The 15,137-nt window shown below is 39.0% G+C and overlaps 3 protein-coding genes across 4 annotated transcripts; 1 reads left to right on the forward strand and 2 right to left on the reverse strand.

Annotated features, from left to right (window-relative positions):
- Positions 1-14: 14 nt before the first annotated feature.
- On the reverse strand, positions 15-8,320 carry efs (embryonal Fyn-associated substrate). The gene is made up of 8 exons (XM_033983549.2): positions 8,143-8,320; positions 7,507-7,702; positions 5,578-6,786; positions 4,925-5,044; positions 3,164-4,093; positions 3,030-3,095; positions 1,483-1,740; positions 15-1,406 (listed from the first exon to the last, which is right to left on the reverse strand). The coding sequence occupies exons 2-8, from the start codon at positions 7,516-7,518 to the stop codon at positions 1,221-1,223; spliced, it is 2,781 nt and encodes a 926-aa protein (XP_033839440.1). The 5' UTR covers positions 7,519-7,702; positions 8,143-8,320; the 3' UTR covers positions 15-1,220.
- A 462-nt stretch (positions 8,321-8,782) lies between these two features.
- Positions 8,783-12,368, forward strand: dhrs4 (dehydrogenase/reductase (SDR family) member 4). Its single transcript, XM_033983561.2, has 9 exons — positions 8,783-8,899; positions 9,247-9,362; positions 9,529-9,706; positions 10,517-10,618; positions 10,700-10,770; positions 10,839-10,890; positions 10,962-11,096; positions 11,173-11,228; positions 11,562-12,368. The coding sequence occupies exons 2-9, from the start codon at positions 9,250-9,252 to the stop codon at positions 11,674-11,676; spliced, it is 822 nt and encodes a 273-aa protein (XP_033839452.1). The 5' UTR covers positions 8,783-8,899; positions 9,247-9,249; the 3' UTR covers positions 11,677-12,368.
- tinf2 (TERF1 (TRF1)-interacting nuclear factor 2) lies at positions 12,041-15,114 on the reverse strand. Of its 2 annotated transcripts, XM_055229017.1 has the most exons (11): positions 14,775-15,114; positions 14,451-14,656; positions 14,046-14,147; positions 13,847-13,942; positions 13,658-13,768; positions 13,457-13,580; positions 12,955-13,377; positions 12,654-12,861; positions 12,405-12,460; positions 12,263-12,342; positions 12,041-12,182 (listed from the first exon to the last, which is right to left on the reverse strand). In XM_055229017.1, exons 1-11 carry the CDS (start codon positions 14,800-14,802, stop codon positions 12,063-12,065), a joined length of 1,554 nt encoding a protein of 517 aa, XP_055084992.1. In that variant the 5' UTR covers positions 14,803-15,114; the 3' UTR covers positions 12,041-12,062. The 2 variants fall into 2 exon arrangements, with proteins under 2 accessions (XP_055084992.1, XP_033839581.2); XM_033983690.2 differs by having other exon boundaries at positions 12,654-13,377; positions 14,775-15,099.
- Positions 15,115-15,137: the final 23 nt, after the last annotated feature.

Consider the following 15,137-nt stretch of genomic DNA (forward strand, 5'->3'; position numbering starts at 1 on the left):
ATATTTAACACGCAAACATTCAAATATTTGTTTATTTGCGAAAATGTATTGTGAAATCTTAACCAAAATAAAAGAAATTATTTTGCATGTAGTGCTCGGTTTGCATCGCTGTAGAAATGTGTTTCCTCCATCAATAAAAGAAACGTACAAGGTGTAACAAAAAATGCAGCCTTAAAAATGTAATTTCTGTAAACTCTGGGGTGTATAAAATCAAAGAAAATCAAAGCCATGCAATCAGGACAGCCACAAACTCCCCCACAAGATTCTACAGCACAACTAAACAATGGCAGAAATGTAATTACAACAGTAAGGTAATACTCAATTCCAACACTAGGTGGCATAATATTGTAAACAGGAACATAACAGCATAAGTCATGTGTTAAACATGAAAACAAACAAGATTAAAATAATTCCTAAAGATCTGATATTGTAACAGTGAGGATACCATCATACGTTATCTTTGTGTAGTGTGTAGTGTAGTCTGTTGTTTAGTGTTTTCAATAGTTTGTGTTTTTGCAAATTAAGAAAAAATTTATTCAATGCAGGCTATATGTGACTTCTCTCTGTTCAGTACAAATGAAACAACAAAATGATGAAGAATGTGACAACAGGCATGTTCAGACAGCTGGACCTGGGAGACTGGTTTGTTATGCATTAAACTTGCATGTGATCGTGGGAAAGAACAGGATAGGGCAACTTGCCAGTCAGCAATCACTACTCTGTCACTGGCTGTTACATGGATTGTAAATTTGAGATTATAGATGAATTATTAATCTGTACTTCACAAACCTGTACATGTCAAATGTGGAACACAGCCTAAGGACTCTTCATTTCTATCTTACACAAAATTAAGGAAAAAAAAAAAAATCACAAAAGGCCATTCAGGCATTGCAGGAAACAAGTGTAGTTAGGATATCAGGCCTCCCTTTCTGCCATTTTTAGAGCACATACCACAGCTAAATAAATAGAGAAAGGAAGGAAATGTTATGTGAAAGAAAATAATTGCATACAGAAAAGGGGCAAAGCTAAACTTTACAGTGAAAAACATACTCAATAAGTTAACACTAAAAAGACACACGTTTGGCATCAAAGCACACTGATCATCTTATAAAAAAGGCAAAGAACCACACATTAGAAACAGTGCAGAAAGATCAGTTAAAACCTCTTCACTGTAACTTGACCCCTTAAAACAAAAACACTTTAAAAAGCAACGTAAAGTATTATGATGATATTTCTGCCAGACGCTGAAGCAAAGTAGAAAATCCAGCCGCGTGCTGTGAGAGTTCAGCCACACAATCCACCATTTCCTGAGTGGCAGATACTGATGGGTAGTTTTGTGCTGCTCCCTTGGTCGCCACAACAACAGCTTTTAAGGCCTGGCAAAGTCTACCACCTGAAGTAGTAATCTAAAATCAGGAAAATAGAGCACATGTTTATACATCTGTGTTTTGCCGATACAATAAATGGAGAGGTTTTACACACCTTAGCGCGCAAGTCTGCAGAGGACAGGAGTCGGGAAAGGGTGTCACCAATAAACACCAGTTTGTGTGCTGTTACAATAAGACTCTTCCCTCTAGCAACAAATATACGGGGAGGCTGGTTCCCTTGTACACTACTAAACAGCACATCTATGGCATCTGCGAGGCAGGATAGATGGGCAAGGCTCTGAGAAGAGTAAAAAGACAGCAGCTCTGAATCTTCCAGAGACAGAGACACTGGCAAGGGCGGCGATGGAGTCATCTACAGGAATAAGCCAAAAGGAATTACTTCATTATTACATTACTCCACAGTACATTCAAAGTTTCTCACTACAATATTATATGCAGGCAATTACACAATGTTAGCCATCACTGGATGCATTTTTAGAGAGAACTCTACAATAAGAAGATGCTTTGTCCCTTTAAATAAGTAAAACCCAGTAAGAAAAGTCAGTGAGCAAGCATTACCCCACACATGTGCCACAGCTTCAATAACTTGAGCATTAAATAAATGTGTAGTAGCTGGCAAGTTTCAACACTACGACGGAGTGTAAGGGTCACTTAAAAAAAAATAATGTGGGCGCTACGAGAATAAAGTCGTAGCATTTCGACATTAAAGTTGTAATTTTACGAGAATAAAGTCGGAACCAGAAAAAGTTGAAATATTACGAGAATAAAGCTGTATTTTTATGAGAATATAGGCTGCTGTGCGTGAATGAGTGACCAGTGTGTTATGAAGAATTTGGAGCATTTTCTTCAGATATAGCAATTTCTTCCAAATCTGTCTGGTTCCTCTGACTAAACAAACTCAAATGCTTGCGCAGTGTCCCTTCAAAGTACTTATACTAATGATAGTGTGGTGATGGTGGCCTAAAAGACAGTATTTCATCGTGCGTAAACCCCAGTTGAAAGTTTATCTGAACAAAATGCTCCAAATTCTCCATAACGCACTGGTCACTCATTCACGCACAGCAGCCTATACTCTCGTAAAAATACGACTTTATTCTCGTAATATTACGACTTTTTTCTCATAATATTATGACTTTTTTCTCGAAGCGCCCGCATATTTTTTATTTTATTTAATTGACCCTTATACTCCATCGTACAACATAGCACACTTTTACATCATTTTGTAAAATTACAAAAAGGGACAATGTGTTGTAGTGCAAAATCAATAGCCACTATGTGCCAGTTAAGCCTAGTCATTATAAAGTAGATATGAACGATCTAACTCCAAGTTTGTTACAGAGACTTTAAATACAGGATTTATGATGGCATGAGGAAAGAAAGACTGCACTGTCCTGTCACTATTGTAGTTGTGTAGCCCTCTTCTATGTAAGGAAAGATTGTGACGATTTACAAGTGACCAATTGTTGGCAGCCAAATGGCGTAACCATGGCATCCAGCAAGAAATGTTCACCAGAGAAAAAACACATTTCCAGTACGCATCGGTTCCCTGAGTCTTATAGCTAAATATGAAACTAAATTATAACAGAATAATCTACCTGAAGCCCAACCACAGCAGTGAATGAATGGAAAAAGGTATTTTACCCTTGTTTCTGCATTGATGGTGTGTCCATTGTCAGCCAGTGTATTTGGGGCTAGATTAGGTTTACCCTAAAGAAGGAACAAGCACATTTTTATTTGGACTAAAATTAAGCAAAAGTTTTGTTTCACAAAATTACCTGAAGTTTGACATATCCCACACTGTCTCCAGTGGGTATTGGGGCAGGAATAGAGGTCAGGCCAATTCCTGCATACTCATTACTGGGATCGTCTTCTCCATCACTAGAGACCACAGTGACCGTCACTGGGGATTGAGAGGGTAGCAAGGGAAACTTAGGCTGTGGAGTTGGAGGCAGAGGTCGTTCCTGTATCCAGCTACCTTTACGGGGGCCCATCCCAACACCAGAGGATACACCCTCTACCACTGGGAGGGCAGGTAACGGGCGACGTGAAAGGGATTCTTGGGACGGCAAACGAGGACGACTTTGTACTTGCAAGAGAAGGGAGCTTTCTTCAAGAGAATGTTGAACCAAAGTGAGGAGACCTTCAGATGGAGGTGCATTTCCAATTGCTGACAATGCAGGCAAAAGGTCTGATAAACGGGCCCAAGCCTGTTGAAGAGGGGGTGGAGGATCACCGCCATGACTGGCCTTCCATGTGGACAAGATTTCAGCCAAAGAAGTGGCCAGATCTCGTGATGGAAGAGTTGAGGGAGAACAGGACACTGTGGTTAAAAGTGAATGCACTAGGCTAGACAGACAAATCTTCCATTGCACGTCGCCTGAGCCATTGCTAGAAACAGAGAGCCTGCGAGTAGATGTGGAGGAGGAAGAGGATGAGAGAGGAAGTACTTCAGCAGTTAACGCAGGCATGTCATAGATGCCACAGTCAGGCTCAGAGGCATTACCACCACTAGCTTGTTTTTCAGAAGCTCTAAGCAAAGGCTCCTCCATAGAAAGGACAGTACAAGATGGGTCCTCCTGGCCTAAAGGAACGCCTGGAAGAGTGGGGACACTGTACACTCCATCATCACCCTCATCCGACACTGTGCCAGTTTGCTGGACATCTGAAGTGGATACATTCAGAGTGATTGTTGGGACATCATAGACCTAAAATGGAGAAATATATTTTATCATTAATTTTAGGTTTCTCAAAATTCTAGTCTAAGAGAACATTGAAACCATATAAATAAAATAAATCAAAGAGAGCAGGATTAAGTTGTCTGACATAAATAAAAAATGTCAATTCCTGAAAAATTATTTCAGTATTTTTGTACCATTGGGCAGAGGTCAGGGAGTAGAGGCATGCTAGGGGAAGAAGATTAAAGTCTTTGATCGAGTGATTCAAATCCATGTACATTTAATCAGAAATGAAATAAGCAGTCACCAAAAAGTGGGCCACATCGTAATATGCAGTTTACAGTAATTACAGAGAGGTAGAAGAAAAAAGTACTTCAGCTGACAGATGTGGTCAACTGACAAGAAGGAATCTTTTGGGGGCAGGGTGCCACTTGTGTTAGTGGTGGCAATGTGGCCATGGCATGGCCCTAACAGATGGGTGTGAAAGAGAGAAAATAGAAGTGGCACTTGGACTGGATAGACAGGCTCCCAAACAGACAGGTGTGGCCTTGCCTTGGAGCAGGGGGCAGGAAAAAACAAGGATGGTAGCATGAAAGATTGTGAAGAGATGTTTTTAGATCGTCATCTTTGTCTGCCATGTACACACATGAGGCTGTCACCTCCCTTTTAACAGTTGTTTGAAAAAAAAAAAAAAAAAAATCCCCAAGCAACATGTTTTTGTTTGTAAACTAAATATTACTGTTACACTTACAAAAAGAAAGTAAACGTATTTTGTCAATAGATAAAAAGGAAAAAAAAATGTTAATAAATAACTTGTAACAATACAAGTTACGTCAAAAGACAAATGTATTTTAATTTTACCTCCAGTTCTGAGTCACTTTGTGGTGGCACACTGCGGGGAGTATCATAGATGCCATTATCTTCAGGGAGAGAAGAGCGTGCTGTGCGCTGCCACCTTCCACTTGGGGGAGTATCATAAACCTTTGATGACAAAAGTTTCTTATATTAAATAAAACATATATACGTCAAACAATTATGTTCTTTCTTTAAAGAATAGTTAAACACCTATGGATAGGTGAGGGCTTCATGGTAGAGCAGTGGATTTTTTTTCTTTTAAGCCAAAATAGGTATGAATGCAAAACCCTTCATGTATAACAGTTAAAAAAAAGAAGAAGAAAAGAAAACAAATGCATAAATCTTTAGTGTACAGGGTACAAGGAACTGCACATAAAACTACAACCTTATCCAGTTTGTCAGTCAAAATTGCCCTATATGTATCAGCCTAAAAATTTCCAGAGAGTTTTTTTCTGGGTTTGGTATTGGACATGGCCTTAAAAGAAAAAAAATACTTGTTGATTTCTATACTCAAACATGCATGAATCATTCTGTTTTCACTTCTCATGTACCTACTTGAGGCTGAATTTAATTATTACAACATAGTTAAAAGTTCATAAAAGTTTGGCATAAAATGATTCCTTTAGTAATTGACTGAGCAAATAGTGGAAGGCATTTACCTGGTCATTCACACTGCCTATGTTGTCTGACATTTGTCCTTTAATGTTCTGCACATTGGTGCTTTTCTCTTTGCTGTTACTGATTGTCTCTTCTCTGTTAGCAGTGACTTTTTGTTTGTTTTCTAATTGCTGTGATGATGCTTTGTCTGCAGAATTGGAATAAGCTGGTGTTAAAGATGACTGTTGTACATCTTTCCTAGTGACACCCCGTACTGGAGGGGCCGGAGGAGGTGGCTTACGGGCAGAATTAGGTGATCCAGGACGCCTACCCTGCCCTGCTCGGACAAGTAAAGGAGAACCACGTTGACTTGTCTTCCCCATACCAACAGCTCCTTTTAGCAGACATTTAGGTGATGACTGAACAGGTGATGATTGGTGAGTCCTTTGAGAGTTTGTACCAACAGAGCTAGGGGTCTGATAGAATCCGGGTGCATCCTGACCCAATTTGGGCTGGGGTGAACCACTTGCAGCAGAGGATCCATTTGAAATAACTCCTCCAGTTGGTGTTTGGTAAACATCATCCCCAGCAAGGGGTGTACCTTTAGGTACTAAGTAGCAGTCATCATTAATGGTTTCTCTGGGCACTAAATAGGTATTGTCTTGTGAATCATCTCTTGGTCGTGAAACTCCACTGGGAGTGAGGTAAACCGACTCTGAGGTCAAAACACTTCCTGGTTGCTTTACATGCTGAGTTGCAGGTAATGAATGCACTGGAGTTTGATAAAGTGTCCCAGATATGTCTGTTCCTCTTCCTCTTAAAGAAGGTGATCGAGGACGTCCGCCTACACCAATATCCCACTCAGGTCGGGGCCTAGTCCCAGAACTTGAGTGAGAACGTGGACGTCCGCCTTCAGTTCTGCGGAGTTCTCCAGGTCTTCCTTCACCTGCAACTGGAGGAGAGTGGTAAACTCCGTCTATATTGTCTGCACTGCTGCTGACTCCAACTCGGGCCAATGCAGAACCAGGTGACAGATAAACAGAGTCTTTGCTAGAAGCACAATGAAGGTCTGAGCCTGGGGACGGGGCTGTCTGCAGAAGACGAAGGCGATTAGCAGGAGCAATACCCTGTCGTCCATGTAGAGAGCAAAGCCACCAGCCTGGGCCACCCGCCTCCTCCTGTTCAAGGACCATCAAGATGTCCCCCTTACGGAATGCTAACTCCTCCGGGCTCTCTGCTGTGTTGTCAAATAAGGCTTTTGCCAATACAGTCTGCAAGGCGGACAGAAATAAAAAAAAAAAGAAGCTCAGCAAATGGTCATAGGAAAATGGCATGACTTAAAAAACAGTGACTCTGTGAAATGAATGTTTATTAATTAACAGACAAGAAGTAACAAACAAGATCATTGATATGGTAATGACATGAGCGAGAGACTGAAACGACTGATTGTCAGGGCTTTGGAAAGCAGGCTGAATAATACATAAGGAAACTTTTTGTACTCTTAAGTGGAATAGCAGCTAAATAGGGTTCAGTACAAAATTTAAATCGAAATGGACTGACAATTATAATGAATCCCATATCTGTCAGTCATGAAGTGGAGAAAAAGATAAGTAGTTAGAACAGATCAATGATAGAATGGACATGGGCTAATGGTAATGAGCTCAACCAGAGCGCGGGGGAGGGGCAGGGGGCACATCTGTCCCTGGCTGTGGGGAGTTTAATTGCCAACCTAAAGCCAAAGAGTCAGTCCCCCTTTCATTTTCTAAACCAACCCCCTGGGGACAACTAAAGCCTCAGCCATGTGGGACCCAGTGAAACAGTAATGGGGGCAAAGTGAGGAGGGAACGAGGAAGATACAGTATATTGGTTATCTATGCATTGATTGCAATCATATTCACATTTGATACGATAGTTTGGTCAGTTTCAAACTAATAATAATACTTGCTGAACAGCTTGCAATTAAACAGCAAAAACGTAAAAGTTGTACTTACAGATACAGACATTATTGCAGAGTTATTGTTTTTATTTTCTATTTAGTATATCTCCGGTCGTGATTAATCTGGATAATCCATTTAGGTCGTCTTTAGCTTCTCGCGGACTTCTGTGAGCAGAGAGTGCATAGGCACAGCTGCATATGGGGTCGATACATCGTTGAGCTTCAACACCAATGTCCTTTTATTTGGGATCCTGCGTGTACAAAGACAACGCTTTAACAACTTCACAGTACGATTCACGAACACCAATCCCTAGAGATCACTTTCGGGTTATTAACACCTGTACCGACATTCCACGCCCATAAAATACGTGAAATGAATTCCGTTAAGGCTAATGTTAGCTTAGCTTTGTGACTATGAGAGTCCTTCAAAATCGTTATCGTGGAAAAGTCTAGTTTAAAACAACAACGTCCAACAATTTACAATTCATCATATTGCCAGGCTTTAAACGCAACTGCTAGTGTATAGTGTAAAATGATATGAATACAGAGCTAAGCCTTGGTATTCTTCGCCCACAAGGGGTTGCAAAAAAAGAAACTCAAAACAACAATAGCGCCACCAGCGTGTGCGAAATAAATCCGATTTGTAAGTCAACAACCGCTAACATCTACAAGGGTTTTTGAGTGTATTTACCTCGTCTTTTGTGTAACTGGCTGACTTGGCATCGAGATATACTCCGTGATAACGAAATCACTTCATTTGAGGCGTGAAAATCTGCGACCATCGGCGTTCAATCATCATCGGTGATGTCAACACAATTATCTCCGCCCTGGTATGGGTTGATGCAGTGCACCGATGCACAAACCACATGAGCCTGGATGACAGCGATAAGGACATGGGTTTAGGTCAGTTTAAACCAATCCAGTTTTATAGAGATCGCAGCAACTTCCGCAGTAGAGTGAGCGTTGCGCCTTGATTGGCTCGCCAGTGAGGGTAGCGCTCAAGAGCTATAAAATTTATGAACTAAACATAATATAATCCACAGATAAATAAAATAAGAAATAAATATGAGAAATAAATATGGAATCTCCACGTAGGTTAATATACACGGATCAAACGAACAAAAAATCCATATGATTGCAGCAAATAACCTATACGCTTTTGCGTGTGCATTGTTGCAAAGTTTATAACCATATTACATAAAACTATAATACTGTAACATGGAAAGAACAAATGTAACTAAGCCAGTTTTTTCTTATTTGTTTGTTTGTTTGTGTTTTGTTTTGTTTTTTTTTCTAGTGTGGCTTTTATTTTGAAATAACCGGAAACATGCATGCACGACCTTCCATGGTTGGCTGATCTATACTTTCTCAAGCTTTAATACAAAAATTTACAATTAGCCGTTTTGTTTACGTATATTTCACAACCACCGGGTGTCGATTATCACTGGGTGAGATTATTTGTTGTGTATTTTGTCACTGTATTTAACTTTAAAAAAAAAAAAAAAAATCCCCTTTGTTGTATGTGCTTTTGTGTGTTTTAAAATCTGGTTACAACCAGACTAGACTATATATAAATCTTCTTTAGTGTATGGTTACAACTAACAGCTAGTTGTAATTTACAGTTATGCTTTTCTTATATTTGGGATGATTGTGCATCTTAATTTTAAGACACAAACATGTATAAACTATTGGTCCATTGCTTAACTATAACACACTGACGTACCCTTTGCCCCAGTGTATTTTGCTCTCCAGTAGGCTCAAGAACATGGAAAACTATGTTCATGTTGCATTATAGGGGATGTTCAGCAGTGCTGTCAAGTGCCTTTGGATTTGTCCTGTTATTAGACAAAGAAATATGTCTACCAGCAGTCTTGCAGGAAAGGTAGCTATTGTCACTGCCTCGACGGATGGGTAAGAACAACCACAATACATCAATATTATATCACACATGCAATTTAACAAGAACAAATGCAGTGAAAATGTGTTAAATCTGCGGTTAAATAAAATGGCTGATACGTTACGTGAAAACATTAGCTGCAGAGAAAAATATCTCAAATCAGCCTTGTTCTGTCACTAGGATTGGTTTAGCTGCAGCCCAAGCCTTGGGGAAGAAAGGAGCCCATGTAGTAGTGAGCAGCCGACGCCAGGCAAATGTGGACAGAGCTGTGGCCCTGCTTCAGAGACAGAACATCCAAGTGACTGGTACCACTTGTAATGTGGGAAAAGCAGAGGACAGAGAAAGACTTATTGAAGTGGTGAGTCAAACTGTGTCCAAAGAAGTTGTACATCTGTAAACTGACTTTAAACTGTAAAGAATGTGATATTATCATCAATTATGACTTCTGTCTGGCATAATCTGTCTGGAGAGCTCATGTCTACCCAAAGTACTGTAGGTTATCTGTGATTTTATTATTTTTTTTACTATAGGGCCAGCCAAAAGTGGTGCTTGCACCACTTTTGGGGGCCACAACTTTGTGCATATGTTAATCTATGAATGAGTCCCATGTTTCTAAAAAAAAAAATAAAAAATTGGACCCTAGGTTAAAAAGTTAAAAGGAATTGTATGTAGCCTGTGCCCTTACTGTTTTAAAATTACAGTCACAATTGAACCTGGGTTTTCAGTGCCTTAACCTGCATATAGAGGACCCATACAAGTTTTTTCCCATTCTCAGTAGAAGGACAGCATATACCAAGAGACTGCACTAGCATGGATTAACGATTGGCTGTTGGTGCTGGGGTTTAGGTAGTGAGGATTCGGATCAAAGAGTCCTTTTAAATGCCAACTGGATTTCAGCATTAAATCTGACAAACCCAAATACTAATTCTGCTTTCTAATTGGATAATTGTCTTGAAGTCAGACACAAAATTATAACATCAAGTCTGTAATAATAAATCAGAATTACAACTGTTACCAGTAAGAGCTATATTTTAACGTGTCAACCTCATATCTGGGGACAATCGTCATGTTTGTGAAATTTTAAATAAAAATCTTAATACATATAGTTCCTTTTAATGAAAAGATTAATCAAAGAGGTTATTTCTGTCTGATTTTCATGATTATGTAGACTCTTCAAAAATATGGTGGCATTGACATTTTAGTGTCAAACGCAGCCGTCAACCCTTTCTTTGGAAACACACTGGATTCCACAGAGGAGGTTTGGGACAAGGTATGAACAAATAAATAGTTGTACAGGTACAAACTAACACAACTTCTGCTGTGCATAACCTCATGAGGCCTGTTTTTGTAGATTCTGTCCATAAATGTGAAAGCATCTTTTTTGTTGACAAAGTTGGTGGTGCCTCACATGGAGAAACTTGGGTAAGCAACAAGAGTATGTCACACTGAGTGACCACCAGGCACTACAGTATTAATTTTGTTGTTTTTAGAGGGGGGAGTATAGTGTTTGTTTCATCCATAGCTGGATATCAACCAATGCCGGTAAATAAATACATGGATTTAAGGTTAATTATGTTGTGCAATTGATGTTTTGAGATAACCTTATTTTTTAGGCTTTGGGTCCATACAGTGTAAGTAAAACAGCCTTGCTTGGTCTGACCCGAGTGCTAGCCCCAGAGCTGGCCTCTAGTAACATTCGCGTCAACTGTGTGGCACCTGGAATAATCAAGACACGCTTCAGTTCAGCTGTAAGGATGAACATATGCTATATGCATTTTTGTGCTTGAACTCTCAATATAAATATTTGTAATATTTGATTTCTAGTTATGGCAAAATGAAGACATAATGGATGACTTCAAGAAGCAGCTCAGTATTAAAAGGTACAATATCAGTAAGCAGAAATGTTCTAAAATATAAGGTGCAACAAGTTTTTGTTCCAGTAGTCATTTATTTAAAGACAAACAGACAGCTAGATATTGCTAGTGTGTTTAATGAGAAGTGGGAAGAGTATCCAAAAATTGTACTGAAGAGTGCGTTTACTTCAAAATCTCAAGTACAAAGTAGTGGTCGAAGAAATAAAAAAATAAAAAAAATACTGTGTGAAGTGTTACTTCAATAAAAATAAATAAATTAGGTAACAGTAAAAGTATGCTGTTAGTCAAGTAAATGTAACGGAGTATACTGAGAATACTATTTTGTTTTTGTTGGCACAGAGCTGGGGACCCAGAGGAAATTGGTGGGGTGATTGCCTTCTTGTGCTCCAAGGAAGCTTCATATATTACAGGAGAAACAATTACAGTGACTGGAGGAATGAGTGGACGTCTGTAAACTACTTTTTACAAATTTGCAACTATTATGCATTTGTAAATATTTATATTTTCCATACACATTAATGTAATTAAATATTGAGGCCAATCTATATAAAGTCAATGGCATCTTTGCATTATACTGCAAAAAACCTAAAATACATGTATTTTTATTTAAATATAAAGTTACAATACAGTTTACAATTGATTATGTGGGATTAAAATATTAAAACATTAAAATTCAACATACATATATCCTTAAAATGACTTAATTACATAATATAGCGTGGTTTAAATTAAGTTTATTTTTTTCCCATGATGAGAGAGCACCTGAACTGAATTAATGTAGATATATTGATGGTGGTGATATGGTGATAATTGCCGTTTCAAAGTCCTTAAAATGTCCATTCATCGCTGTTTACTGCCAGGACCAAGAAGGGTGCGCCTCTCTGCACATGGTTTCCAATACTCCCTCAAAGTAGGAACATATGTGCCATGCTTGGTTTTACAATAGCGTTTAGCAAAAAGCTGTCGTAAAATATAATTGTCACAAATATTCAATAAAGTTAATAAGTTTATGTATGATATTGTGATAAATTAACTCATACCCGTCCTTTAAAGTTCTTTGTAGCTTCATCTTCAGAATCAGCAACATAGTCTTCATTTTCTCCTGGGGAGTCCTGATGTTCTGCAAAATCAAATTCAAATGTCAAAAAGTTACACAAAGTCTGTAATCTATGTATAACTTACCGATACGTTTGAGTTGTAGGGATGATCTTTGTGAACATGGGTGGTTGGTAGTGTTTCTGAAAAAGAAAATGATTTAACTCTTTGAGAAGGAACAAAAACACCAAGCAATTTCCAGATTCCATTCAGCAAACTGATTTATTTGTAACATATATACATTTTTATATCAGTATTAAAAGGTTAATTTAACCAAGTAGTGTACAATAGAGATTAACATTAACACATTGTATGCCCAGAAAAAAAAAATCTTACTCTTTATTGTCTGAAACCAGGATACTGGCCTTGTTCCTCCGAGTTTGGGTGCTTGTGCTGTTGTGCTTGATGGTGACTGATGAAACACATCTTTGGTTTGGGAGATTTTTGTCTTGATCATAACCAGAACAAAGCAGTAGTCTTTCAACCTTCACTTTGGGCTGACTTTTTAGGCAGGAAACCCATATGGCACAGTGAGAGTCATCATCTGGAATCCAAATCATTTTCAAACCGATATCACGCAAGCAGGCTTTCAGTACTTCACTACTGTCACCTGGCATTTCTGTTGGTTGGCACTTACCGTTGATTTGATGTAAATTTCTGGTTATCCTTTTTTTAACACACCTACTTTTTATGAGTAGGTCTTCCTCGTCTGATGCACTGTCCCCATCAATATGCTTTCTTTTCACCCCAGAACTTCCTCCATTTTCTGCCTGATCAGCACTCCCTACAATTTGTTTTTCTTTGAGCTCTGTATACTTGGTATTTGATTCTGTGAGAAGATTTTCACTGCCTTCCTCATTGGTGTTAGCCATTGGCATGTTGTCATTAGAAATTAGTCCGAAAACAGGTTTGATAAGTGGTGTTTTGTTAGAGCACAGGGACATGAAGGAAGACTGATCTGATACTCCAAATCCTGCTGGTGTATTTGAAGGCAGTTTTCCAGAGGGAGGAAGGGAAAGGGAAGCAATGATGGAGTCTCCCATATTTGGAGGAAGGGATGCTGTAAAAAATGTATGTTTAAGTCAAATATTTATAAATAAGTTGCAGCACCAGTAAGCAAGGTTTACCAATGTCCTTACCTGCGGCCTCCAGGTGACCCAAACAACTTTGATGCTGAAGAAGAACTTTAAGAAGCTGTGGTTGTGTAGCTGCCCGAGCACACTCCTCCAAGACAGGAGGAGCATCATTGAGCCATGACACAGTCTAGAATAAAAATTTGTTAAAGCAAAGCCAAGTACTCCATATTTACAGATATGTTCTTTTGCAGTTAGAATTACTACCTGTGGAAGATTGGGAACTGGGAGTAGTTGGTCTAGACGGATTAAAAACTCCCAGAGCAGCTTCTCCAATTCCTGGTCATATTTTGGTCCAAAATCCACTGGAAATACTTCCTGTAAATTATATCAGTATTCATATTGAGTGCCATGGCCAAGTGTCATAGACTTAATATACTCAATGGAGACACAAACCTTAAAAAAACCCATCCTCATCGCCTTGTCTGTCAGCAAAACTGGAATGAATGCATGGAAGTCTTTCACTGCGTCTTGAATTCGAATATCCCTTTCCTGAAGAATAAAATGGAATACTATGAAAGGTGTTAACAATGTTAACATTTTTTTTCAATTTTCATTTGACTGATGTATTAAATTATATTCCAAAGATACATACCATATTTACAGCAGAGGGTGAATGTGAGGCAGGAACTTGAATCCTTTTCATATGCACTGCAATGGTTTTTGGGTCAGGCTGTTTGCACAACTCCAAGATTAGCTATACACAGAAATAACAAAGTTAAGGTAATTAAATAAATCATAATAATCTTTAATATATGGAACGCTTTAATAGAGGTCGGGGCTGTGTCGTCAGACACCTCATAGAATTTTCAGATGGATTAATCTTAAACCAATGAGTTTAGTCTTAGTTCAAAAGTAGTCTAACATTATAGAGTGACATTGTTTGGGCTAATGCTTCTCAATGGATATTTTGCACTTGCACACGGTAAATTCACTGTGATAATGATTTTGCCAATAACTTTGGCCCCGAGCTCTAATGGTAATGTCTCCTAACATGTACCCGTGCTCTTAATCCTAATGTCAGTTTAGCTTGGTGTTTCAAAGTGAGCAGTCCTGGAACTGTGTCGCAGGCGGAGGTCACAAATTCTTCCACAATCCCATACTGCATCACGTCCCTCTCCTTCATGACTTTCCACAGAGCTGCGGACACTAGACGCACGGGAGGCGCTAACAGTTTCAGCGCTTCGAAAGGGAGAATGGTCTGACCTGTACAAGCAATAAATCAAAAACACGGTAAATAAAAATGAACATCCATACTATACGACGTGTTGCAATGGCTGTAATATATAAGACGTGTCATACTTAACGTTGATATCACACTTACCATTTTCCTTGGGCTTTCTTGCGGACATCCTGCAGTGTAAAAGACTTTTCAGTTACCTAAATAAAATTCAATGCAACACTCCAAACAGCAAGTTGTTAAACTACGAGTTACCGTGCAGTTTGGTTTACAAAAACATCAGTCCACTATTTATCACACAGAGATAGTTATTTGATGCGAACCGTTTGCATCAAAACTTTATTCAGTCTTCCGTTCTCCCGCCTTCAATTAAGTAATGTAGAATACGACACAGTTACGTCCCGCAATGGCGGAGCTCTACATGTTAAAATTGGTCTATACGAACGAAAAATGTATCCGCCCGGTCCCAGTAATAGAATCAAACGAACACAGCTCAAAGCGCAACAG

The sequence above is a fragment of the Periophthalmus magnuspinnatus genome, chromosome 18 (genome assembly GCF_009829125.3).
Source record: "Periophthalmus magnuspinnatus isolate fPerMag1 chromosome 18, fPerMag1.2.pri, whole genome shotgun sequence".
Classification (NCBI taxonomy): domain Eukaryota; kingdom Metazoa; phylum Chordata; class Actinopteri; order Gobiiformes; family Gobiidae; genus Periophthalmus; species Periophthalmus magnuspinnatus.